The sequence below is a fragment of the Fusarium pseudograminearum genome, chromosome 2, assembly GCF_000303195.2.
Source record: "Fusarium pseudograminearum CS3096 chromosome 2, whole genome shotgun sequence".
Classification (NCBI taxonomy): Eukaryota; Fungi; Ascomycota; class Sordariomycetes; order Hypocreales; family Nectriaceae; genus Fusarium; species Fusarium pseudograminearum.
This window is the reverse complement of record NC_031952.1, coordinates 164,063-185,192: the sequence shown is the minus strand read 5'-3', so window position 1 is coordinate 185,192 and position 21,130 is coordinate 164,063. Positions and strand designations below refer to the sequence as shown.

Sequence of the window (21,130 nt, the reverse complement as noted above, 5' to 3'; positions counted from 1 at the left end):
TGCTTTAATGACTGTTAGGTAAAAAGCGGAACAGGGCAGCTAACGTTCGAAATCGCTGATTGTTCCCCATCGTAAATGATTGACCTCTACATCCCAACAAATCAATCAATAAACCCCAAGGGCCTTCATTGAGTATCCATTAATTTCTGATCAATGGACCATACGTCTCATAGTTGAATTGCGACAAATCTCTCCCTGCAAACTTCCATCCGGCGTCGAGGCAACATACCCTGCAGTGAGACAATCACAGATGTGAAACATCTTAACAAAGCAAACCAAGCGACAATTGCAATTCATCAACGTCACAACAATTCAGATCAAGAATTTAATGATAGTATGAATTAAATATTGAGAGAGAATGTATACATGGTAATAAAGGACGAGACAAGATCGTAATGACTGTACCATCATTGTTCTCATAGAAACAAGTTCAATCTTGCATCAAAGAAAATGAGCTCGAAAGCATCGACGCAATCTGTTCTAAACACAAAAATCTAACTCTGGCATCTCCAGCTGTAACAATTGTGTGATATCGCTTTAATGAGAGGGGGGAGAATCTGAGCCTGAAGACTTCATAGTAGAAGGAGTAGTTTGCATGGACTGAGGCGCATTAACCGAAGGCTGCTGATACACAGAAGTCGGCTTTTGCTGCATGGAAGTAGGTTGTTGATAAACAGAAGTGGGTTGCTGTGGCATAGAACTAGGCTGATCGACAGAAGTGGGCTTCTCCATAGAGCTGGGCTGCTCAATGGTGGAAGACTGCTTAATAGACGTAGGATAGGTGGGTATAGACTGGGTCATCCACGTGGAAGTTCCAGTCGACTGGGTTGCGTAGGTAGAGGTCGCCCAGGTCTCAGTTGTGGAGTAGTAGACGGTATTGGTCTTGCTACTGTAGCCAGTCTCGGTAGAAACAACAACCGTGGAAAGAGTCCTTGTTGGAGGTACGACTCTGGTGTAGGTAGTCTCGGGAACAGTTGTAGTGTAAGTGAAAGTGTAACATGTTGTGGCCGTTGCGTAAACAGTCGAGGTCTTGTGCCCGATGTCACAGTAGTCAACTTTATGCGGGCAAGCAGTGATGACATAATACTCAGTAGTGTAGTATGTCAAAGTTGAAGTGGAAGTGACAACAACAGGTGGGGGTGGAGGATGATACGTCGGGCAAGGCACCCATTCCGTAATGACCTCTGGGCAGAGAGTGGTGGAGAGAACGACAGCTTCGGTTGTGACATACGGGTAACCATAGTCACACCATGTGTCATCCCAAGCACAATCAGTCTTGGTCTTGACCTCGGTTGTGTAGACAGTGGAAGCGGACCAGCTGGTTGAGAGCTCTTCAGTCATGCATTCCTCAGGTTCGTAATGATGTGGTGGCATGGTAGGGGCCGGGGCCACCTCATCAATGGGACAGACTGTAGTGTAGATAGGAACAGTTTCCCATGTCACGTATGGTGTCTCAGGACAATAAGGCTCACACTCCGTAACAGTTCGATAATATGTGGTGTAGACGGTTGAGGTTGTCCACTGGGGTTCTGGAGTTGGCTCGTAATCGATGGGGCAAACAGTGGTGTAAATGGGGATGATCTCAGTTGTCTCATAAGGAATGTAGCCACAGTCGTGGACCCAAGGAGCACACTCAGTGATTGTGTATATCGAAGTGGTATAGACAGTTGAAGTGGTGTACTCAGTAGTCATTGGAGGAGGGTAAATAGTCTCGGTAATAGGGCAAATGGTGGTATAGTCAACGATAGTCTCCGTTGTTACATAAGGAGGGTGAGGACAATTGGTGACATATGGACCACATTCCGTAACCGTACGAACAGTTGTAGTGTATACAGTTGAAGTAGTGTACTCAGTGGTCACTCTGGATCTGGTGACAGTGGCAGTCTTGGTCGGCTTTGTAGTAATAGGCATAGTCTGAGTTGGCCTGGTTGTAGGGACAGACTTGGTAGTCGTTGGCATAGACTGAGTAGTTGTAGGTACGGACCGGGTGGTCGTAGGTACAGTCTGAGTAGTCATGCTTGTAGGCTTGGATGAAGTAGGTACGCTTGTAGGGAGCGTAGGCATACTTGTCGGTTGAGTGGGCATGCTCGTCGGTTGAGTGGGTATGCTCGTAGGTCTAGATGAAGTGGGCACACTTGTTGGCTGTGTAGGCATACTCGTCGGTTGAGTAGGCATGCTCGTAGGCCTTGACGAAGTGGGCATGCTTGTAGGGAGAGTAGGCATAGAAGTTGGCTGAGTTGGCATAGAAGTTGGTTGGGTAGGCATGCTCGTAGGTCTAGATGAAATGGGCATACTTGTCGGCTGTGTAGGCATACTTGTCGGTTGAGTAGGCATACTTGTCGGTTGAGTAGGTATAGAAGTTGGCTGAGTGGATATAGAAGTTGGTTGGGTAGGCATGCTTGTGGGAAGGGTTGGCATTGAAGTCGGTTGAGTTGGCATACTCGTGGGTTGAGTGGGCATGGACGTCGGCAGCGTAGGCATACTTGTTGGCTGGGTTGTCATGCTAGTTGGGAGCGTAGGCATTGAGGTTGGCTTAGTCGGCATGCTCGTAGGGAGAGTGGGCATAGACGTCGGCTGGGTTGGCATGGAAGTTGGCTGGGTAGGTATACTCGTGGGAAGAGTCGGCATTGAAGTCGGCTGAGTTGACATGCTAGTTGGGAAAGTCGGCATTGAAGTTGGTTGAGTTGGCCTACTTGTAGGGAGAGTCGGCATGCTTGTGGGCTGAGTAGGCATGCTTGTCGGTACAGTTGGGTAAGTTGGCTGAGATGTCGGCCATACCTGGGTGGGTTTTGAAGTAGGCCATACGTGAGTAGGTTTTGAAGTAGGCCATACGTGAGTAGGCTTTGAAGTAGGCCATACGTGAGTAGGTTTCGAAGTAGGCCATACGTGAGTAGGTTTCGAAGTAGGCCATACTTGAGTCGGCTGATAAGGCGGATATTGGTTTTGCTGAGTAGTCCTCCAATTCTGTTTAGGTGCTACAAACCGAGCCGGAGCTTCAGAGTCGGAATCATCGGTGGGAGCGGCAGCCTGGACGGTATCTTGTTGATTACCATTGCTCTTACCCCGCGAAGGAGCAGAGACCACAGGGTCTTGGTTGGTGTTATCTGAAGCATTGTCGTCTTGATTCGAAGCATCAGAGCCGTGGCGTGAAGCAGAATTGCTCTGACCATTACCCTGGTTCGCATTACCAGAAGAGCCATCTCCCGACGACGAATCGTCAGAGTTGGGCTGTGCAGAGCTCCCAGAATTCTTGTTGGCGTTGCCTGAAGTACCATCTCCAGATCCAGAGTTACCAGACTCTGGTTGAGCAGCAGCAGAATTGCTTTTGGTTCGCCCCGAGCCACCTCCCTGGGATTGAGAGCCAGAAGTGTCAGGTTGATTAGAATCATCGTTGTTGCTGCTCTGACCTGAGCCACCACCCTGCGATTGGGAAGTATCGGACTCGGGTTGGTCAGCGGCAGCATTGCCGTTGGGCCTTCCGGAACCACTACCCTGGGATTGGGAAGTATCCGATTCAGGTTGAGCAGCAGCAGCATTACTGTTGGTCCTTCCAGAGCCACCACCTTGGGATTGAGAGGTAGCATCATTGTTTTTGGTCTGTCTTGAGCCACCGCCCTGTGATTGGGAAGTATCAGACTGAGGCTGAACAGCAGCAGCATTGTTCTTGTTGGAACTGCCACCATGGGAGGAAGAGGCACCAGAACCAGAACCAGAACTAGAACCAGAGGATTGAGAGGTATCTTGATCATCCTCCTCCCTATCGCCTGCACTAGTAGCAGCTTGTGGCTTGGAAGGCTGGTCACGCCTCTCAGAGAAGCTACGAGCCTCATGGAATACTGGGTCACTGTAGGCCCGAGGTAAGGCTTTGACGTCCCTTGGCTGGTGACGACTAATGTCAACAACACTGGCATTCGCCGCGCCCAAAAAGGCAACGCCGAGGAAGAGGAAGCCTCTCATGATCAAGATATTGAACGAATGTTTCAGCGAACGAAAATGGGTTGGGGATAGAGAGCAGGTTACAAGCAATTAGGAACAGCTGAAATCTTTATATCAACTCATCATCTCAAGTACCAGCCCGATGCTTCCGCTATCCGTTACACACACATACGTACACACACACTTTCAAATTACCCATCGTCGATCCAGAAAAGGATAGAAGTCATTGCATACGGGACTCGTGCATGCAGACAAGTGACATAATGAGATCATCCAGAGATACCCAAACAGACTTGATGGGGTAGAATCCCGAGTAGTTGGTCAGATGAAGTGGAAGCATGCACACAAACAAAGCATGAGGGTCAATATGATCTAACGCCAATGGGTTGTCGAACGGCTTGGCGCCGCCAAACATGGTAACCAATGGTCCACTGAAGCGAATGGGGAAAGAAGAGGTGATTTAGTTTGGTCGGATGGCCGGCATCATGACCCGAATAGTCTTGGTTCAGTTATCGCACTACGAAATGGGTGGAAGGGGAGAGTCCAAGGTGGGTGAAAGGGACAGCGGTTCATCGGCTCTGCAGCAAATAGTTTAATGAGAACATGATGTCTCAAGTTTGCCTGGCGAAAAGGTGGAAATGGGCTTTTTGTTCAGGTTGACGTTGATGTGCTGGTGTGCACTTATTGATAGCCGACACTCTCATCTTGGCCACTGTGAAGCTATCAACAGATGTCTATTCTTGGCTACCATACAATCATGATCTGGAGACATCTTCGCAGACAATTGGAGCTCTGCAAGCAAAAGTCAATCTATCACATCAGGATCTCATGCATTAGTCAAAACGGCTTTATACGAGGTGGAGTCTGAGTTCCTGTGGTGTTTAACTTTTTGTCTGGGAGCCGGGCTGCCGTTATCCAACGGCCAGAAGAGGCCGCACCGTTTTTGTTGGCAAGTAACTTTCAGCGTCGGCATCGTTAGTCCGAATGTGTTGGAACCAACAGACTGGTACGTGGACCTGTGGCTTAGTGCTTATCCATACGTTCTACTGTCGTTGCACACATTCCGTTTCTCTCTATTGATCATTTACACATTGCTCGTCTCTACACGTAATGGCAATCGCTCATGTCAAACAGGCCACCTGATTGCTTTGCAAAGACATGGTGATGTCGTAGATACCTTTGATCAAACAGTTTAACAAGCTCAGGGTTACCAAGGGGTTTGTTTATTAGTGATTGCACCCTCTTGCATTTGCGTAGGAGTCCAAGCTCGCCAGGTGCAGGATCGATTTTGGGTACGAAGTACATCGCATAGTCGAAGCGTCAAGAATGTTTCTCGAGTTGGTCTCGTCATCGCCGAGTAATTGGGCGCTGTGCCATTCTGTTGTGTGGTGTGGCTCTGGAGTGATTGGGAGTCGGTGGGCATGAATGACAATTACATTGTGAGGTGATTGAACGAGATTATTCAGAAGTTCCAAAATTATTCGTATCCTACAACTCGACTCTAACGTCGAGTGACGGTACAATGAATCCAGATATGCAACCAGGGTAGAGGATGAGCCGGAGTAGAATCCGAGTCTTTGAGAGTATCCAAACATAACGCATCAATGTCCTCACCATCAGAGAGTCGGAAGACGGCTTGCAGTATCATCTTGCAATCGGCATCTGACAACATGATCACCATCGATACAAATGCAGCGCAAATCACCCAACCCAATACATCCGTCAAGAATGGGTTGCAAGTAAGCGAATGACAAGCGGTCCAAATAGGTCACGCGTCACCTTCCATGTCATTTATTCGCATTTATGTCAATCAGTTACATGTGATACTTTTGAACGAGGATCTTCTCAAGACATTGGTGTTTGTAGCAAGCAAAAGTTAGTCTCCTCAAGACGACAACTGCATGAGTTGGGCCTCAGCTGTGGGAGACAATAGAAACATATAACGCCACATCGTGACCAGAAACTTCAATAGTTTAGTTGAGGTAAAGCAATCATACAGCTGTGGCTTTAAGTACAAGTCTGCGTATGCCAGAAGAAGGTAACTTGTGAGTGCGGGGTACCAGATCTGGAGATGGGACATGACAAGGGGGCGTTAATCTTTATTCGAGATAAGAGATAACAGGGAAAATGAAGCAGTTAACCTGTTGTCGCGCTGTTTGTGGCGTTTAACCGAGGCCAAGTGGAACAGAACAAGATGCTAACGAGTCATGGTGGCTTGGCAAGGACCAGCCTGGTCGGTTGGACACAAGCGAGGCCGATAACGGCGATGCTTACATGCTAGGGTTATTCAGTAAACCAGCACATGCTGGGTAACGTGGCGCAGATGTTCACGCGCATGGAGGTTCCGCATCAGGCATTGTCATGACTGCGGCAATGTCATCAAAAAGCCTAACAAATTATATTGAGACTTCACATCATTAGGTAATAAATCACATGGCTTATCAATTTAGTTTATTGATAGAACAATTGAAACATCAGGCAATTTTAGGCCTGATAGAATAAGAAGTAAGTTTCAAAGTAGCTACATTTAAATTTAAACTAAAGGTATGTTCCAATTCTTATTTACATAATTTGGCTCTTTCCTTATTTGGCCTGACCATTCTGGAGCAAGAGATTCTTGGTTCCTGAAGGAACGCCCTTGATAACATCCTTCAGCGCGATACTTTGGAGATACTCGCAAAGTCCAGCAGCAGACTTTCCAAGACCAAGGAAGTAGGCTGCGACTCCAGCAACGTGAGGAGTAGCCATAGATGTACCCGAAATAGAACGGGTAATACCTCCGGGCCATGTGCTCAGAACCGCGACACCGGGAGCATAAAGATCAACAACCTTGCCATAGTTGGAGAAGGTAGCGACAGTGTCATCCTTTGTTGTCGCGCCAATGGTGCAGATGCTAGGCTCTGAGGCAGGTGAGAAGCCTGAGGCATCTAGAGGTCTTCCGTTGTCGTCTCCGTTACCAGCAGCTGCAGCGGCGAAGAAGCCAGCGTTGACAAGGGCCTTAGCAGCGTCGTTGATGCCCTTGGAAGGGATCTCTCCGAACGACATGCTTACAACAACGCCCTTGGAGCAGTCTCGCTTGGGGGCATCACGAAGGACCAGGTCCATGCCAGCGATGATGGAGGATCTGTAACTCGTCAGTTGGGTCATCGAAAGGTTCAAAGGGATTAGACGTACGCAACTCCTTCTCCAGTGGAGTTGAAGAGCTTGATTCCGTAAAGCTTAGTCTTCTTGGCAACTCCGTATGTCTTGGATCCGATTGTGCCAGCGCAGTGGGTACCATGGCCGTGATCATCCACCCAAATGTCGTCAACGTAAGTGGCAATGAATTCGGCGCGACCCTCAAAGTCCTATGTGATGTCAGATAAACGAGTTTGAAATGATAGAAGTAATCATGAAAAATAAGAGAAGGACATACAGGATGTTTGGTATCAATGCCAGTGTCCAAAACATATGCACACGTGCCCTTGCCAGCCGAATCGTCATATGTGTATCGTGTCGCGCCAGTCGTCTTGCTTGAAACTCGCGCAAGACCCCATGGTGCTTGTTTTTGGACAGCAGAGATCCTGGCAACTGAATCTTGCTCAATATATGCAACCTAGACGTATTTGATTAGTCAAGTCCTGACAGCCATTCTGCAAGATGTATCTATACTCACATTGGGGTTGTTGCGTAGGTCCTCCACATCGCGGGCAGACAAGCTCGCAGAAAATCCACCCAGATTGTCAAAGACCATATCAGGCTTGACATCAACGGCCTTGGCTGCTGACTTGACGCGTGCAGTGCTGATCTCATTACCGGATGCTGGCTTCATCATGACGATGTACTTTCCCTCGATACCACTTTCATCTCGGGTGATAAGCGGTGCCCGCTTCTCAATAGTGGCTGTGGCAGAGCCAGCCACAAGAAGACCGAAAGAGATAGTTGAGATACGCATCTTGAGTAGGTAAATATTGAGATGTAGGGAAAGACTGCAATGCGCTTGGAATCCAATTCAATTGTTGGCAAGTTCGCACTTCTTATACTACATTTATCGCATTAATGGAGACTTGCAAAAGGTCTCCAGGTCCCACTATCGTCTGTTGCTGGCTCGGTTAGGAAGGTGAATGATCCTGGTTAACTGTCCAGGGGATCAAAAGGCCCCGGAGGTTACCCTGGCAGGGATCGGCCCAATCCCCAAGATAGCAAAACTCCTTCCTATTGCAAAAGGTCTATGGATCTTTGCAACTAGCAGAACCTAAAGCTAATCTTTAATTGTTAGGTCTTAAGACATAGTGTCTGCAATATAGTGCATAACCCTAGTTTAAAACTCTAGAATGACTTCTTCAGCTGAGTGAGGCTGTGTCTTTTGAGAGGAACCTTTGCATTCAGCTAGCAATTGCCAAGATTGTTCGGCATTCATTTCTATAACGAATCCCGTTATCATATCGTATAGAGCAACTGAACTTATGCGACCTGTTACCGCAGGACTGTTTAAGTACAGTTGTTACTGTGCATACTTGGTGGAAATTTACTTGATGCTCAGGCTGTCAACGTGCTACAATTGCTCAGGACGTTGCAAATGACAAACTATTTACAGTCAGAATAAATTGCCTCTAGGTTAATGCCGCACACATGTGGACTTTGGATCAAGTCTTCGCCAATGTTGCACTATCTCCAGATGCACAGACAGTTTGGTGGCCAGCCTGTGGTTTATAGATACTGGTTCATGAGACGATCTTCATTACCAAGACATCAATTCAGCTTAAGTACCAGTGATCTCAATTTATCTTAGCTTCCTGATTATTTCCCGACTACCATACTTAGTACTATTGAATGATAAAATAGCCTACTTTCATATACCTGCCATAGAAGAAGTCGCGGGTATTCATTAGCCTTGTTCCTGTCCTAGTCAGAGTTGGGTTAAACTTCGCGTTTAAAAGCTAATCTGAGCAATGTAGGGTATTTGATAGCATCACGTGATATCCAAAGTTTAACACCGACCTTTTCCCTCGCTCTCCAGCTTCTCAGTGGTGTATTTAATACTATCAACCCAGCTAACTATCCCGTGTTTTCTTCTACAAAATAGTAGATGTCGTTGACATCAGTAATTGCGGGCAGTAGCATCCCAGTCTTTAACCTTCACGTTAAATCGGGCCCCCATCGAACTCATCTACTGCCAGGTACAAGCCTCAGGTTGATCGAAATTATAGAGTCGGATATAATTCAGCTACTGAGTTCCATAAAGATACCTTTGGGGATAGAGGTCCAAGGTATCTTACGTTTCCCTGTAGAAGGGAAAGAAACCATCTCATTTGTCCTTCGCGGTTGATACAATACGAGAGATTAAAGGAAACAAACATTTTATGTGAGTGATGGAAGAGTCGGACCGATAATTACTGCTACAGAATACCTCTGAATCATCTGATCTGATGAAAGACATTGTGATAGCGGTGTAAAATAAAGCCGAATTGGTATCTGTAGGTATTTTGCCTGTGAGAAGTCACCCTAGTTTGGCTGGGTATGACCCATAACTGATTAATTATCGATCATTGCATGTGTAGCATGCTTTTCAAATGCCATGTGGTTGAAGGATTCACTGGGATTGGGCGCTGGATTGAACGAAAAGACACACAAAGGCGAATGAAAACACCCACTACGTGAAGACTGTGCTCGCAAATATGGTGTAGAAGATGAAGAAGGGCAGACAGGTAAGTGAGAAGCTGTTATTTAACAGAATCCACAGGCAGAATCATGATGCACACAAGTTGTAAATGCCTAAATCCCGGATAAGCACTTCGACGTTGGCTGGATGGCTGGCTTCTGAAACAAGCACGGAACATGACACTCCGATGTGACTCTTCCTACCCTGAATATGTTACTTGGGTGCTGTATTTACCCGCTCAACACCATCTTGGCTTTTGTCGTCTTTTATTTGAGGTACTCCGTATATATATTGTAGAATGAAAATTAACAAGAGCTGGTTGATGTAGGAAACAAACTCATGCCATAGTCGATGCCGGATCACTCACTGAAACTTATACAGAAGAGAGGCCGAAGCTGTGAGATGGGAATGAACTGATGTTAATGCGGAGAGACAATTGATATTGCTTCATCAGGCGATCCATTTCAGGATTGTGACATGCTTAACGTTGCAACTATATTTCCGTTCTTGGACGTTCGGACCTAGAGAACAATCACTTGACAAATTGCAACCATTCAATCAATAGTGGAGGATCAGAGGATTGGTTCTATTGGACCATGACTTGTAAGACGGGTCCGTGCAGTTGCAACATCGATGTTCATTTATACCTCGCTCCTGGCCATGATGCCAAACTTGACAATATCGGTTATTATTTTCTCAGCTTCTTTTCGAATAAACCAATCCAACGAGTCATCATGAAGACTGCCGGTTTAGTTGCGGCCACCCTGGCCTTGATGCAAAGCGCATCCGCCCATTACATCTTCCAGCAGCTGACAGTTGGTTCAACAAAGTATCCGGTGTTCCAGTACATTCGACAGAACTCCAACTATAACTCTCCTGTTACTGGTATGAGACTTGAGTCCTGTCTGCCTGGGACTGTAGTATACTGATGATGCGATTCTGTAGATCTGGCCTCCAACGACTTGCGGTGCAATGTCGGCGCATCGGGAACCAATACCCAAACAGTTTCCGTTAAGGCTGGCAATTCCATCACCTTCACCCTCGACACAGCTGTCTATCATCAGGGACCCATCTCTGTATACATGTCCAAAGCCCCTGGGTCTGCTTCGGCCTACGACGGTAGCGGTACTTGGTTCAAGATCAAGGACTACGGTATGCTTCGAGAAAATTGCGCGTTGAGGATAAAATAATTAATAAAATACTGTTAGGTCCCAGTTTCAACGGTGGATCTTCAAGCTGGCCTATGACTCGTAAGTTCAACAGTCAGGAAGTCATACTATTACAGATTGATCTAACCTTATTCTTCAGTCAGCTATACTTTTAACCTCCCCGTTTGTATCCCTAACGGCGAGTACCTCTTGCGCATTCAGAGCATGGGTATCCACAACCCTTACCCAGCGGGTCTCCCTCAGGTCAGTACATAAAACACGTTCGAACCATTGCAAAGTTAACACTGGAACCCTCAGTTCTACATCAGCTGTGCTCAGATCAACCTTAATGGCGGTGGCAGCACTGTTCCTGGTTCCCAAGTCAAGATTCCCGGTGCCTTCAAGGAGACAGACCCAGGATATACGGCCAATGTAAGTCAACATCTAATATCCAATTATAGAAGTGAGTGAACTAAGAATTCTCGCATAGATCTATTCCAACTTCAACAGCTACACCATTCCTGGCCCTTCAGTGGTAAGTGAATCGCGAAGCAAATTTGTGTCTTTCTTAACTCACTGTGACTTTAGTTCTCTTGCAACGGTGCTGGTGGAGGTGACAATAGTGGTACACCCCCTGTTACCACCCTCCAGACTACCACACAGCCGTCTGCTCAACCCACTCAACCTGGACAGTGTGCTTCTCTCTGGGCCCAATGTGGCGGACAGGGCTGGACAGGCCCTAAGTGCTGTGCTACTGGAACTTGCAAAGCGACAAACGACTTTTATGCTCAATGTGTTCAGTAACCGCTTACCTGATATGGGTAGTACTTTGTATTTAAGGAAGCTAGTCTTCACCTGGTTATCTTGTATCTATTTATCCAATATCGAACAGAATGATGTTCTTCGGCTGCAAACGGCTCGCTGGGTTACTTATTTTTGTAAATTATGTCGTAGGGATGTAAATCACTGCATCTCCACTGGTGTTGTTTTCGGTAGATTGTGTGATAGGCTGGAATTGAAACCTGCGTGTTTGTCTCACTGTGGTCGCTTGGCGTATTGTAACCATCTTTGCATTCTTAGTCATAACCCTACAGAGTCAAAGATGAGAATTGATAGCTGTCCATACCCTAATGAGAGATAGACCATTGATGCCCTGTTTCAATACGTTGGAGAATGTCAAATGAGCCACCTTGCAGCCACACATGTTGTTAGGAGCAATCCACCACCATACCTATACATACAGCGCCTTTGTTGCCCGCATCGTTTCGTTACTAACTATGCTCATTGTCTATATCGCCGAGGCTCTTACAGCGACGCAAGCCAGTTTTGTCACCAATGCCCAGTAAAGCGCGAGGTGCCACTTGATCCGGTTAGTCCAGTGTCTGACTTACTTTGTTTGTGACGTAGGGATGTTCGGTGGGGATTGTAATTTCCAGATGCAGTTGATGACATCAGCTTAGCGTACCATGGATAGTCCTAGCTTGATTCTTATTTATGTTCTTTCTTCCTTTAGTCAATAGAATACATATCCCACTTTTCCCGGAATGTCCATATAATTTCACCAAATCCCTTCTACTAATAGCTGTGCTACAATATGGCCAAGCCAACGATTCTAGATTGGATCAAGTACTATGCAAGATACGGTCCGTTCTTTGTGTATCAATTCCATTGCCATCTAGCCACTGACACCTCTTCCCAGCCCACGTCAAAGTGAAACGAGCTGGCGTCTGGACGTTTATCTGCTGCACTTTGCCATGCACTTGCGGAATGTCAATGATGGCGACCGACAATGCTCCTTGGTGGAATTTGCCAAAGAAACCCGGCGTCGACACCAACAACCCAGATGGTCGGGACAATAGCAGTCCAGCGAGCGCTACATGAACCACCGTGTCTGCTTCTGATCTTACCACCGAAACATGATGCTAGTCTGTGCTTGCGACAATTATTTTATGCGATAGAACGAATCGAGGAAGAGAGCAAGATTGTGGTCTTGTCTAATAAAACGAAAGGCGAAAAAGACCAAACCGCAGTTGAACAGGAGTAATGAGATATCCAGTATGGTAATGGTGCTAGTCTTCACCACAGGACACGAATTACGATATGATGAAGGTCTTGAATAGATTATCATGTTGACTTTAGACTTTTGTCGATTCGAAGCAGAATTAGTCTCAGAGTCATTACCTCTCTGGGTACTATGAGGCATGATCTTTCAAGACTTAAAACTGTATTTATTTAGCAAATTGTACTATCAATCTAACCGCTTCTATCCTAAGCTTCAAATGTCACTACGCTACAAATACATGATCACGATAAACAGGAAGTGGATCGCCAATCACATCCGCTTTGATAGACAGAGCAACAAAACGAGAATAGTACCGAGCTTGTCCAAGAGCACCACCCAAGTACCACAATCCAGGTTCTGTTTCCAACAAGTCGAGTCAGCATGCATCTATTTCGAAAAGAACAGTGACACTTACGTTGAAGAGGCTTGAAAGCTCCCAGAACTTCGCCTTCGTTGTTGACTCCAAAACAGTCTCCGGCTTTCTTGGTGACTGTTGATCCGAATACTCTCAACACACTGACGGAGATTACCAACGAAACCAGAGGCAAGGGCAATAATTCTAGCGTTGATTTCAGTTCTATCAGAGAACCTAAGTCTAGATTCTGTGTATCTCTCCGCGATGGCATCGGGTTTGACATTGATATAAGAGATATAAGACAGTGGTATCCATCAATCTGATAATGTAGTTCATACCAGCTTTTTTCCAATTTTGGCTGACGTTCCGACATTAATGTAGTGTCCACCGAGACGAATATTGACAGCGTCTTGGATATCTCCGAAGGGATCAACCTTGAAGCCAGCTCGTTCCAAGGCTTCGTATCGCTCTGGCTGTGGCCTGGTCATAGCGTGAAAGGCCCCGGATGACAAATGGCGAGCGATTGATACAGGGTGACTGAACATGGCTCGGTCACTGACCTCACTAGGGATCTTATCATTGTAAATGACTGAATTGTTAATATGTGTCGCTTAAAGTGCAAACGCGTGTTGACTAACTAACGTAACGCTCTTCGATCAATTCGGCTGGTAGCACAACTAGTAAAAGGCATGGTCAGTGGAAGTTCATACATCTAAGCGATCAAGTCTTACAGGTACGACTCCTCTGAACCATTGTCACTTGCTCGAGAATAGTCCGCAAGACCCAGATATTCCACGATCCGTCAGGGCTTGGGACTAATGACAAGATATCAGAGCAATTAATCGCTGGAGTTAATGACTCAAAGGTGAAGGTACAGTCAACCCAGGCGATTCCATCTCCAGGGGAAATGACCTTTGCAGAGCCGAGGACAGTACTTGCACGCGACAGGCCATGGCTGTTGATAAGAATATGCCATTCAGCTGCAACCGAATCATCGTAGTAAAATGTGCGGATGGTACTAGTCAGGACATATGTGTCACGCCAGAGAGCATCAGCCGCAAAATGGTGTTTCTCTAGCTGAGGAAAGTACTGGAGGATCTTGGTTGCAACAGACACTACGTCAGTGCTAGGACTTCAACGTTATCTTATCTTTCACAGTATTACAATATTAGATATTCCACTTTGCCACTTGCATCGGAACAATTGCAGGCTTTGTTTACCTGATACAATTTGTTTCACTATAGCCAACGGAAATGATGTTCGGTCGCCTTGCTCTTCGCCACGTCGGTCCTGGAAAGCATTGGTTGACCGGTGCTCTATCTCACCGCCTGGCCCCGGTGAGGTAAGAGTCGAGGTTGAAGCTGTAGTGCCGAATCCCATAGACTGGAAAGGGTTGGACCGCGATCATCTTTCCAGACCAAAGATCCTTTGCAGACATTGTTAAGTCATGTGGAGACTTCATATATGATTTCATTAGAATTGACAAGCTCGCGTATCTCAAGGGCTTAGATCAAGAGAGCATAAATACACATATCCTCCATCGCTTGTCTTGCACTCCAAAGTTTATTCGGATCCCGCCTTCTTTGCTTCCAAGCATTCTTCACAACACTATATACTGTACCGCAATTTGTGAAGCCCGCCTCAGCGTTGTCCATGAGCTTCTTGAACAAGTCATCGAAGTACTGCTCGTTGGGGGGAAGTGCCATGGAACCCGCAACGCATAAAGGCCATGGCGTTGCTCGTAAAGAAATGTGTGGAGGTAAGTGGTTTAATACTTCGATGACTCGAGACACTGCGGTGTGAGGATCTGGTGATGAGATGCCATTTTCAGAGGCAATAGTATAAAGCTGGACGAGAGCTGCAGTTGCAAAAAGGTGGGTTACGGAGCGGTTGGTTGGAGTCAACTGTTGGGACCGATTAGCAAACTTTCATTGGGAGGAGAGAGGTACAGACTGATGATGCACCATCCAAAGCAGCGTCTATTCCACCCATGATGCGCTTTTCCAACCCCCTGATGGCGATTCCCAAATCATCGCCATCCAGTGTGCTAGCTTCTGAGCTCAAAGCCATCATGTCACCAATTGCGATCATGATGCAGTTTGAGCAGCCCATGACTCTTGACATGTCAATCTTACCAGCGTTGAGCCAGTCATGGTATGGCAGTTTCGGTGCAGTTCCCGTAGCCAGTGGCGCAAGTATGTCGATCCAGACAAGATTCGACAGAAGGAACTTTTGCGCAGTATTCATCCCTCGTTGAAAGTCAAAGTCGGAACTCGAAGGGTCGGACGCGTCGAAGTCGAAATCGGAGGAGGTAAGGTTCTGAATAACAGATACGAGAGCGTTGAAGTGGGCTTGCCAGTGGTTTGTGCCGCCTTGAAAAACCTATATCGAGTTAGAGTACAGTCGAGTACGCATAGGCCGCAACATTACCTCGAAAGAGATCAAGAACATACCGCCAGCGAGAAACTTGAGCCATTCCTCGATGTTGTCGGCGGAAGCGCCAACGTCTCGATGGCGGACAACATGTCGAAGTTCTTGAAGTGCTTTGGTATGGTATTTCAATAGTTCGTCCTCTTGGCTTTCAGTATGATATGGTGACAAGGTATGTTGATGGAAGGCAGAAAGAGTAAGTGCTGCGTTGCGAAGCGGTGCGTCTATTAACAAGTCAGAAGCCAAGTGCTACGCGGGACAAATATTCCGTACTTCGCTCGAGAAGGAAGAAGAGCCAACCTCTGCCACCTTGATGCGGTGCATCGACATAAAAGGCGTATTGAATCGGAAAGATGTAGTCGAGGTAATGTACCAAGTACTGAGCCTCCTTAAATATGGTATTTGTAGTTGAAGAGCCGACTGGAGTTGGATTGGGGACTTGGTCACCTAGCGATTGAGAACTTGGTTTAGCACGCGATGCTTGTGTTTCTTCAGCCGTCAATCGAGCAAGTTGGCGATTCTGGATAGTTTTGACACGTCGGAAATTCTCCTTAACTGCACCTTTGATACGCCGAAGCTCTTCTTGCAGTAACTTGTCATTGCTCATCCATTGTGGCGGATCAATGTCGTATCCATGGCAGGTAATACTTCGAGTACTGCATTCTTTGCATTCAGGGGATGACTCGTCACATCTTCTGTGTCGAATGCGACATGTCCAACAGCCCCTGCGTCCTCGGGGCATGATCTGTTGTTGTTGTTGTTGTTGTTGTTGTGGATTTTGACAAGTTCGGAATTGGGCATGCAAGATGGGAATTCAAACGAAGTGCGAAGAAGTGGATCGAGAGTGTTTTAAATGGGGTTTTCCAGTGGATTGACTAAACCAATTCAGGGCTCTTTCAGCTGGACTGTTGCGCTAAGTCTGGTGCTATATCATTGAGACAGTGGCAACAGATAACGGCTGAACTTTTCACGACAGATGCTGACATTCTGCAAGTGCTAATCTATCTTTAGTATCTGGATACTGATAGCATTCATGGCGCGTAAATGAGTTTGGTGTGAGAAACCAGGGGCTCCCATCATCGGGCTGCTAGTAGCTCCAGAGGTTTAGGTGCTGAAGTTTAGGCCTGGAAGACCGGGGAGCATGGCCTGGAAAGTGAACAAGAAAGTTTATTTATTGACTAAAATACGGTGTGCCCAAGCAATCCACTTATCCAAGACCGTTTGAATGACCAAGGCTCAAGCCACATTGCAGGAGAAAGGTCTACCAACATCACCACCGTTGAATTTTGCAATCTGCGATCATGTTAGCGTAGAACCAAAGCCAGAGTCATAGGCTACTCACGATCTGGTCGATACTGGCATATGTGCCGGCAATAAACACAAAGAAACCCACGATAAATACAATGCAGTTACAAGCCGCACGCTTGACATTGTGCTTATCATACCAATTTCCCTCCTTTAGAAGGAAGAACCACATGATGGGAGGGATCCAGAATGAAAATCCCGAAATAAATAGCGCGGCACAGATTCCCAGAAGCTCGGAGAAAAATGGGATTGCCTCTGCGATAACCCACGAGAGGAAGATAACAAAGGCAACGACGGCCAACCAAGTGATCCAACCTTTGCGAGTATTAATAAACCTAGTAATAGTGTTCTGATAAAGTCGACCGTGAATGAATCTGCAAGCAACCGTGGCATTGATCGATCCTGAGATATAGATGACTGGCAAGGCGATGCCAAACGCGACTTTCGACACTAGTGGGCTTGCGGATAACAAGGCTGGGGACTGAACTTCCTGACCCACGAACGCATAGATGACTGATCCTGTAATTGTATACAAGACGATTTCGGTCAGACCCAAAGTGATGATGGATTTGGTGAAATCGGCGGGCGTATGCATTTCGGACATGAAGGAAAACTGGGCAGCAGCAAATGCATACGAGAAGACGATGTTGGACACTGCAGTAAGAGCTTGCGTGAAGCCCAGATCTTCTTGGGGCCACGCTGACCAAGTCGACGAAGAGAAGCCACCTGGGGCGTCGGATCTCTGAATACCGGTCGCGATCATAACGATACCGATGGCAAGGATGATGGAGATAAAGTCGATATAACCGAGGATCGCAATCTCTGTGAACGAAGGCGGGATTGCCAAGATCATCAGGATGACGGCAGAGATGATTCCGAAGCTGAGCTTACATATGCTGCTGCCTGTGATCTTGACCAGCGCAATTGTGCCGGTTAAGCAGTGGGAGCCAGTAGCTAGTATCAAGAGACCCAAAAAGACAACAGCGAACAGCTTATCGCCAAAGCCTCCCATCAAAAGCCGACCAGCGTCGACATAATGATCAATATCGGGATACTTAAGCTTGACAAGACCAACCATGTAACTAGCATACATGGCGATAAGGCCAATCCCAATGCATAATATAACACCAGCGACCATTCCAAGGGTAGCAAAAGCTCCGGGGAGACTTAGACTACCAAGGGCAATAGCCTGCACGATGAGGATAACGGTGAGGCGCTTCCAGCCTAGGCGGTGGAAATGAGCAGTGCCTTGAATGGTTTTTTCTTTCTCGAGGTCCGTTTGAAACATTTGGGCTGTGGCTTCGCCGAAGGATGCTTGACGTTGGATTTCGTCTTGCTTTTCGCCGTCGACGATTATGTCGGAGCCATTTGTAGTTTTTGGATGGCTCATTGTGAACAAAGACAAAAGTTGGGAATATATGAGAACTGACTGACTTGGTGTATAGACAAGATTGAAGAGATGAATGAATGGCCTGGTCTGGGAGTACGATGTCTATTATATTCCCAACAAGGCCCCCTCGTATCCAATCCCTTTGACCGATAACCCCGTGGGGAAGAGTATGAACGTGCGCAAGCTCCACGCGATGAGGGTTTTCCGATCATCGTCCGTCATTAGGCTCTGGGAATTATCAGACATGACGACTGGTCTGGTTGACCGATTCCCAGTTTGAGTGGGTTATTGAACAACCGTGCGTGGGCCCTTGAGCCATTGATTTCCGACCCAGTGCTAAGCGAGTTGTGTTATGAAGGGCGGGATAGTTTGTCGGTGCTTGTTGCTGTAGGGCGCAGCTTGAACAAGTTTCGAGAGTTTACAATTGAATATAACGTTTGACTCTGTCTGGTATAGACCCAGTGCATTACAAACCCAACAGCCCAGGTAAAGGCTTGCTCACTGAAATGGGTGAACTTGATAAGAATACGGTATCTTCATCTTCTAACAACTGCCTGATGTCTGGGGTATTGCAGTGATATCCACTACCTCCATTTTGAAGAATCTGTTACTAATGATCTGAGACTTAATTCCGCATCAAGATAAGACACATTCGGAAATGGGGAAACGCTGGGGTTACAGCCGAGTCAGTGCCTTGTCTCAGTGACAACGCTAATTGGATAAACGACCAAACCAAAAACTTTATTATGGAGCTATGAGAATTGCACACTGGGAAGGAAGCTCGGAATTCAATTGGGGTAGTTGATCAGACGACTACGATAAAAGTTGACCTCAGAGATACGACTCTCAAACCCCCAACAACATATCGTTTTTTAATCTCTTAATTTTCTTTGAGAACTCATCACTGGCTATTTGACAATGGCCCAAACATTATTCGTCAATGGCCGGATCCTGTCCAAGACAGAGGCAGGCCTCAGTGGCAACGCCCACTTCTCAGACTGCATGCTCATCCAAGACGACAAAATCGTCGAGATCGGATCTCGTCATGATGTCTCCCAGACTATAAGCCCAGATGTTCAGATTCGCGACCTTGATCAGCGTGTCGTTCTTCCCGGCTTCATTGACGGTCATATGCATCTGCTCTTGCTCGGTCAGTCGCTTCGAAAGCTTGACCTATCGCGGTGCACTTCACTTGATGATATCCGATCATGTATCCGAAAATACGCTGCTGAGAACCCAGATACACCAACTATTCTTTGCAAAGGATGGAGACATTACATGACGCCGGATGGGGTTACAGCTGCCATGCTGGATGATCTTGATCCGCGACCTATCTTTATTGATGCTGGTTCTTTACATTCTTGCTGGTGTAATACTGCGGCGCTGAAAGAACTTGAGGTTGATGATATCCCAGATCCTGCTGGTGGCAAGATCTATCGTGATGCGGATGGGAAACCATCAGGCCTTTTGGATGAAGGAGCCATGATGTCTATCAGTGAGTGCAACTCCAACCACAACCATTTTGAACCCAATGGCTAACCGATCTTGCAGTTTGGCCATTCCAAGCAAAGTCGTCGCCGAAGCACGAACGAATAGAGGCGATACGCGCCGCTGTAAAGGAGTACAATGCTGCAGGCTACACTGGCGCAGTCGAAATGGCCATGGACGAAGAAGCTTGGGATGCACTCGTGACACTCAAAACAACAGAACCAAACCTGTCATTACGAATTGCAGCTCATTGGCTCATCAAACCAACCGCCAACCACGATGAAAACTCAAAGCAAGTTCAGCGAGCTATCGAGCAAAGCAAAAACTACAACTCGACAACAAGTCCTGATCTTCGACTTGTTGGAATCAAGGTCATTACTGATGGAATCATTGATGCATGCACTGCTTACCTCTCTGAGCCATATGCTACAGCTGGAAGCCCGCCGCCTATTTGGGAGCCTGAATTCCTCGAACCTGTTGTCAGGGAGGCAGATGCTGGCGGTTTGCAAGTTGCCTTGCATGCAATCGGAGACGGTGCGGTCAGAATGGCCATTGACGCTATTGAGAAACATGCTACACCGGGCCGAAGGCACAGAATCGAGCATTTGGAACTCGTTTCTCCAGAAGACGCCAAGAGACTTGGAAAGCTTGGGTTGACAGCATCCATCCAACCTATCCACGCAGACCCCACAGCCTTGACAACATGGCCTGAACTTCTCGGAGAAGAGCGATATGAAAGAGCGTTTGCGTATCGAGAGTTCGCCGATTCGGGTGCCTTGATGGCGATCGGTACAGATAGTCCTACGTCACCGTGGTCACCTATGCATAATTTCCATGTAGCTATCAACCGGCAGTCTTCCAAGAATCCAGAAAACCCCAAGGTAGTACATGAGCATTTTAGGTTAGGTTTGTGTGAGACTATCGTTGCGGGTACAGAAGGTGCAGCTCGAAGTGTTTTTGCTGAAGATCGTGTTGGGAGCTTGGCATCAGGGAAATTGGCGGACTTTATTGTTGTTGATATGGACTGGGACCCTAAGACTTTGCTCAAGGCTGAGGTAAAGGAGACTTGGTTTGGGGGATCACGTGTATTTTAATTAGATTTTGTTGTCTTGTAATATAAGTATCAAGTCTATGCATTTTTAACTTAGCAACAAGTGTATAAATGGTAAATCTAGTCAACTATCTCTGCGGATGTATCCCTCTCGAGAATAGCAGGATCAAATGTGTGGCAATAACACCTGGGGCAGTGGATACAAAAATGCAGACGCAGATGCGCCAAGAAGGTAATCTATTTGAAAAGGCTACAGCATTCCAGTAAGAATGACAAAGATAGATTATATACCCAAGGACCTACTTAAGTTCCTTGAAACTCTCA

The 21,130-nt window shown here is 46.7% G+C and overlaps 6 protein-coding genes across 6 annotated transcripts, besides 1 other annotated feature; 2 read left to right on the top strand and 4 right to left on the bottom strand.

Annotated features, from left to right (window-relative positions):
- Positions 1 to 537: 537 nt before the first annotated feature.
- Positions 538 to 4,351, bottom strand: FPSE_02360 (uncharacterized protein; the record flags this gene model as incomplete). The annotated part of the gene is made up of 5 exons (XM_009255479.1): positions 538 to 1,409; positions 1,473 to 2,275; positions 2,316 to 2,503; positions 2,779 to 3,950; positions 4,171 to 4,351. 5 exons carry the CDS (start codon positions 4,349 to 4,351, stop codon positions 538 to 540), a joined length of 3,216 nt encoding a protein of 1,071 aa, XP_009253754.1.
- Positions 4,352 to 6,519: 2,168 nt separating this feature from the next.
- On the bottom strand, positions 6,520 to 7,870 carry FPSE_02361 (uncharacterized protein; the record flags this gene model as incomplete). The annotated part of the gene is made up of 4 exons (XM_009255480.1): positions 6,520 to 7,060; positions 7,111 to 7,283; positions 7,352 to 7,531; positions 7,592 to 7,870. 4 exons carry the CDS (start codon positions 7,868 to 7,870, stop codon positions 6,520 to 6,522), a joined length of 1,173 nt encoding a protein of 390 aa, XP_009253755.1.
- A 2,441-nt stretch (positions 7,871 to 10,311) lies between these two features.
- FPSE_02362 (uncharacterized protein) lies at positions 10,312 to 11,529 on the top strand (the record flags this gene model as incomplete). Its single annotated transcript, XM_009255481.1, has 7 exons — positions 10,312 to 10,462; positions 10,523 to 10,729; positions 10,786 to 10,827; positions 10,886 to 10,989; positions 11,044 to 11,157; positions 11,216 to 11,260; positions 11,314 to 11,529. 7 exons carry the CDS (start codon positions 10,312 to 10,314, stop codon positions 11,527 to 11,529), a joined length of 879 nt encoding a protein of 292 aa, XP_009253756.1.
- Positions 11,530 to 13,474: 1,945 nt separating this feature from the next.
- FPSE_02363 (uncharacterized protein) lies at positions 13,475 to 16,314 on the bottom strand (the record flags this gene model as incomplete). The annotated part of the gene is made up of 7 exons (XM_009255482.1): positions 13,475 to 13,731; positions 13,781 to 13,819; positions 13,874 to 14,257; positions 14,764 to 15,046; positions 15,096 to 15,524; positions 15,573 to 15,796; positions 15,846 to 16,314. The coding sequence occupies 7 exons, from the start codon at positions 16,312 to 16,314 to the stop codon at positions 13,475 to 13,477; spliced, it is 2,085 nt and encodes a 694-aa protein (XP_009253757.1).
- A 4-nt stretch (positions 16,315 to 16,318) lies between these two features.
- Positions 16,319 to 16,345: a microsatellite.
- A 463-nt stretch (positions 16,346 to 16,808) lies between these two features.
- Positions 16,809 to 18,267, bottom strand: FPSE_02364 (uncharacterized protein; the record flags this gene model as incomplete). The annotated part of the gene is made up of 2 exons (XM_009255483.1): positions 16,809 to 16,865; positions 16,915 to 18,267. The coding sequence occupies 2 exons, from the start codon at positions 18,265 to 18,267 to the stop codon at positions 16,809 to 16,811; spliced, it is 1,410 nt and encodes a 469-aa protein (XP_009253758.1).
- Positions 18,268 to 19,185: 918 nt separating this feature from the next.
- Positions 19,186 to 20,849, top strand: FPSE_02365 (uncharacterized protein; the record flags this gene model as incomplete). The annotated part of the gene is made up of 2 exons (XM_009255484.1): positions 19,186 to 19,762; positions 19,819 to 20,849. The coding sequence occupies 2 exons, from the start codon at positions 19,186 to 19,188 to the stop codon at positions 20,847 to 20,849; spliced, it is 1,608 nt and encodes a 535-aa protein (XP_009253759.1).
- Between the last annotated feature and the right edge of the window lie 281 nt (positions 20,850 to 21,130).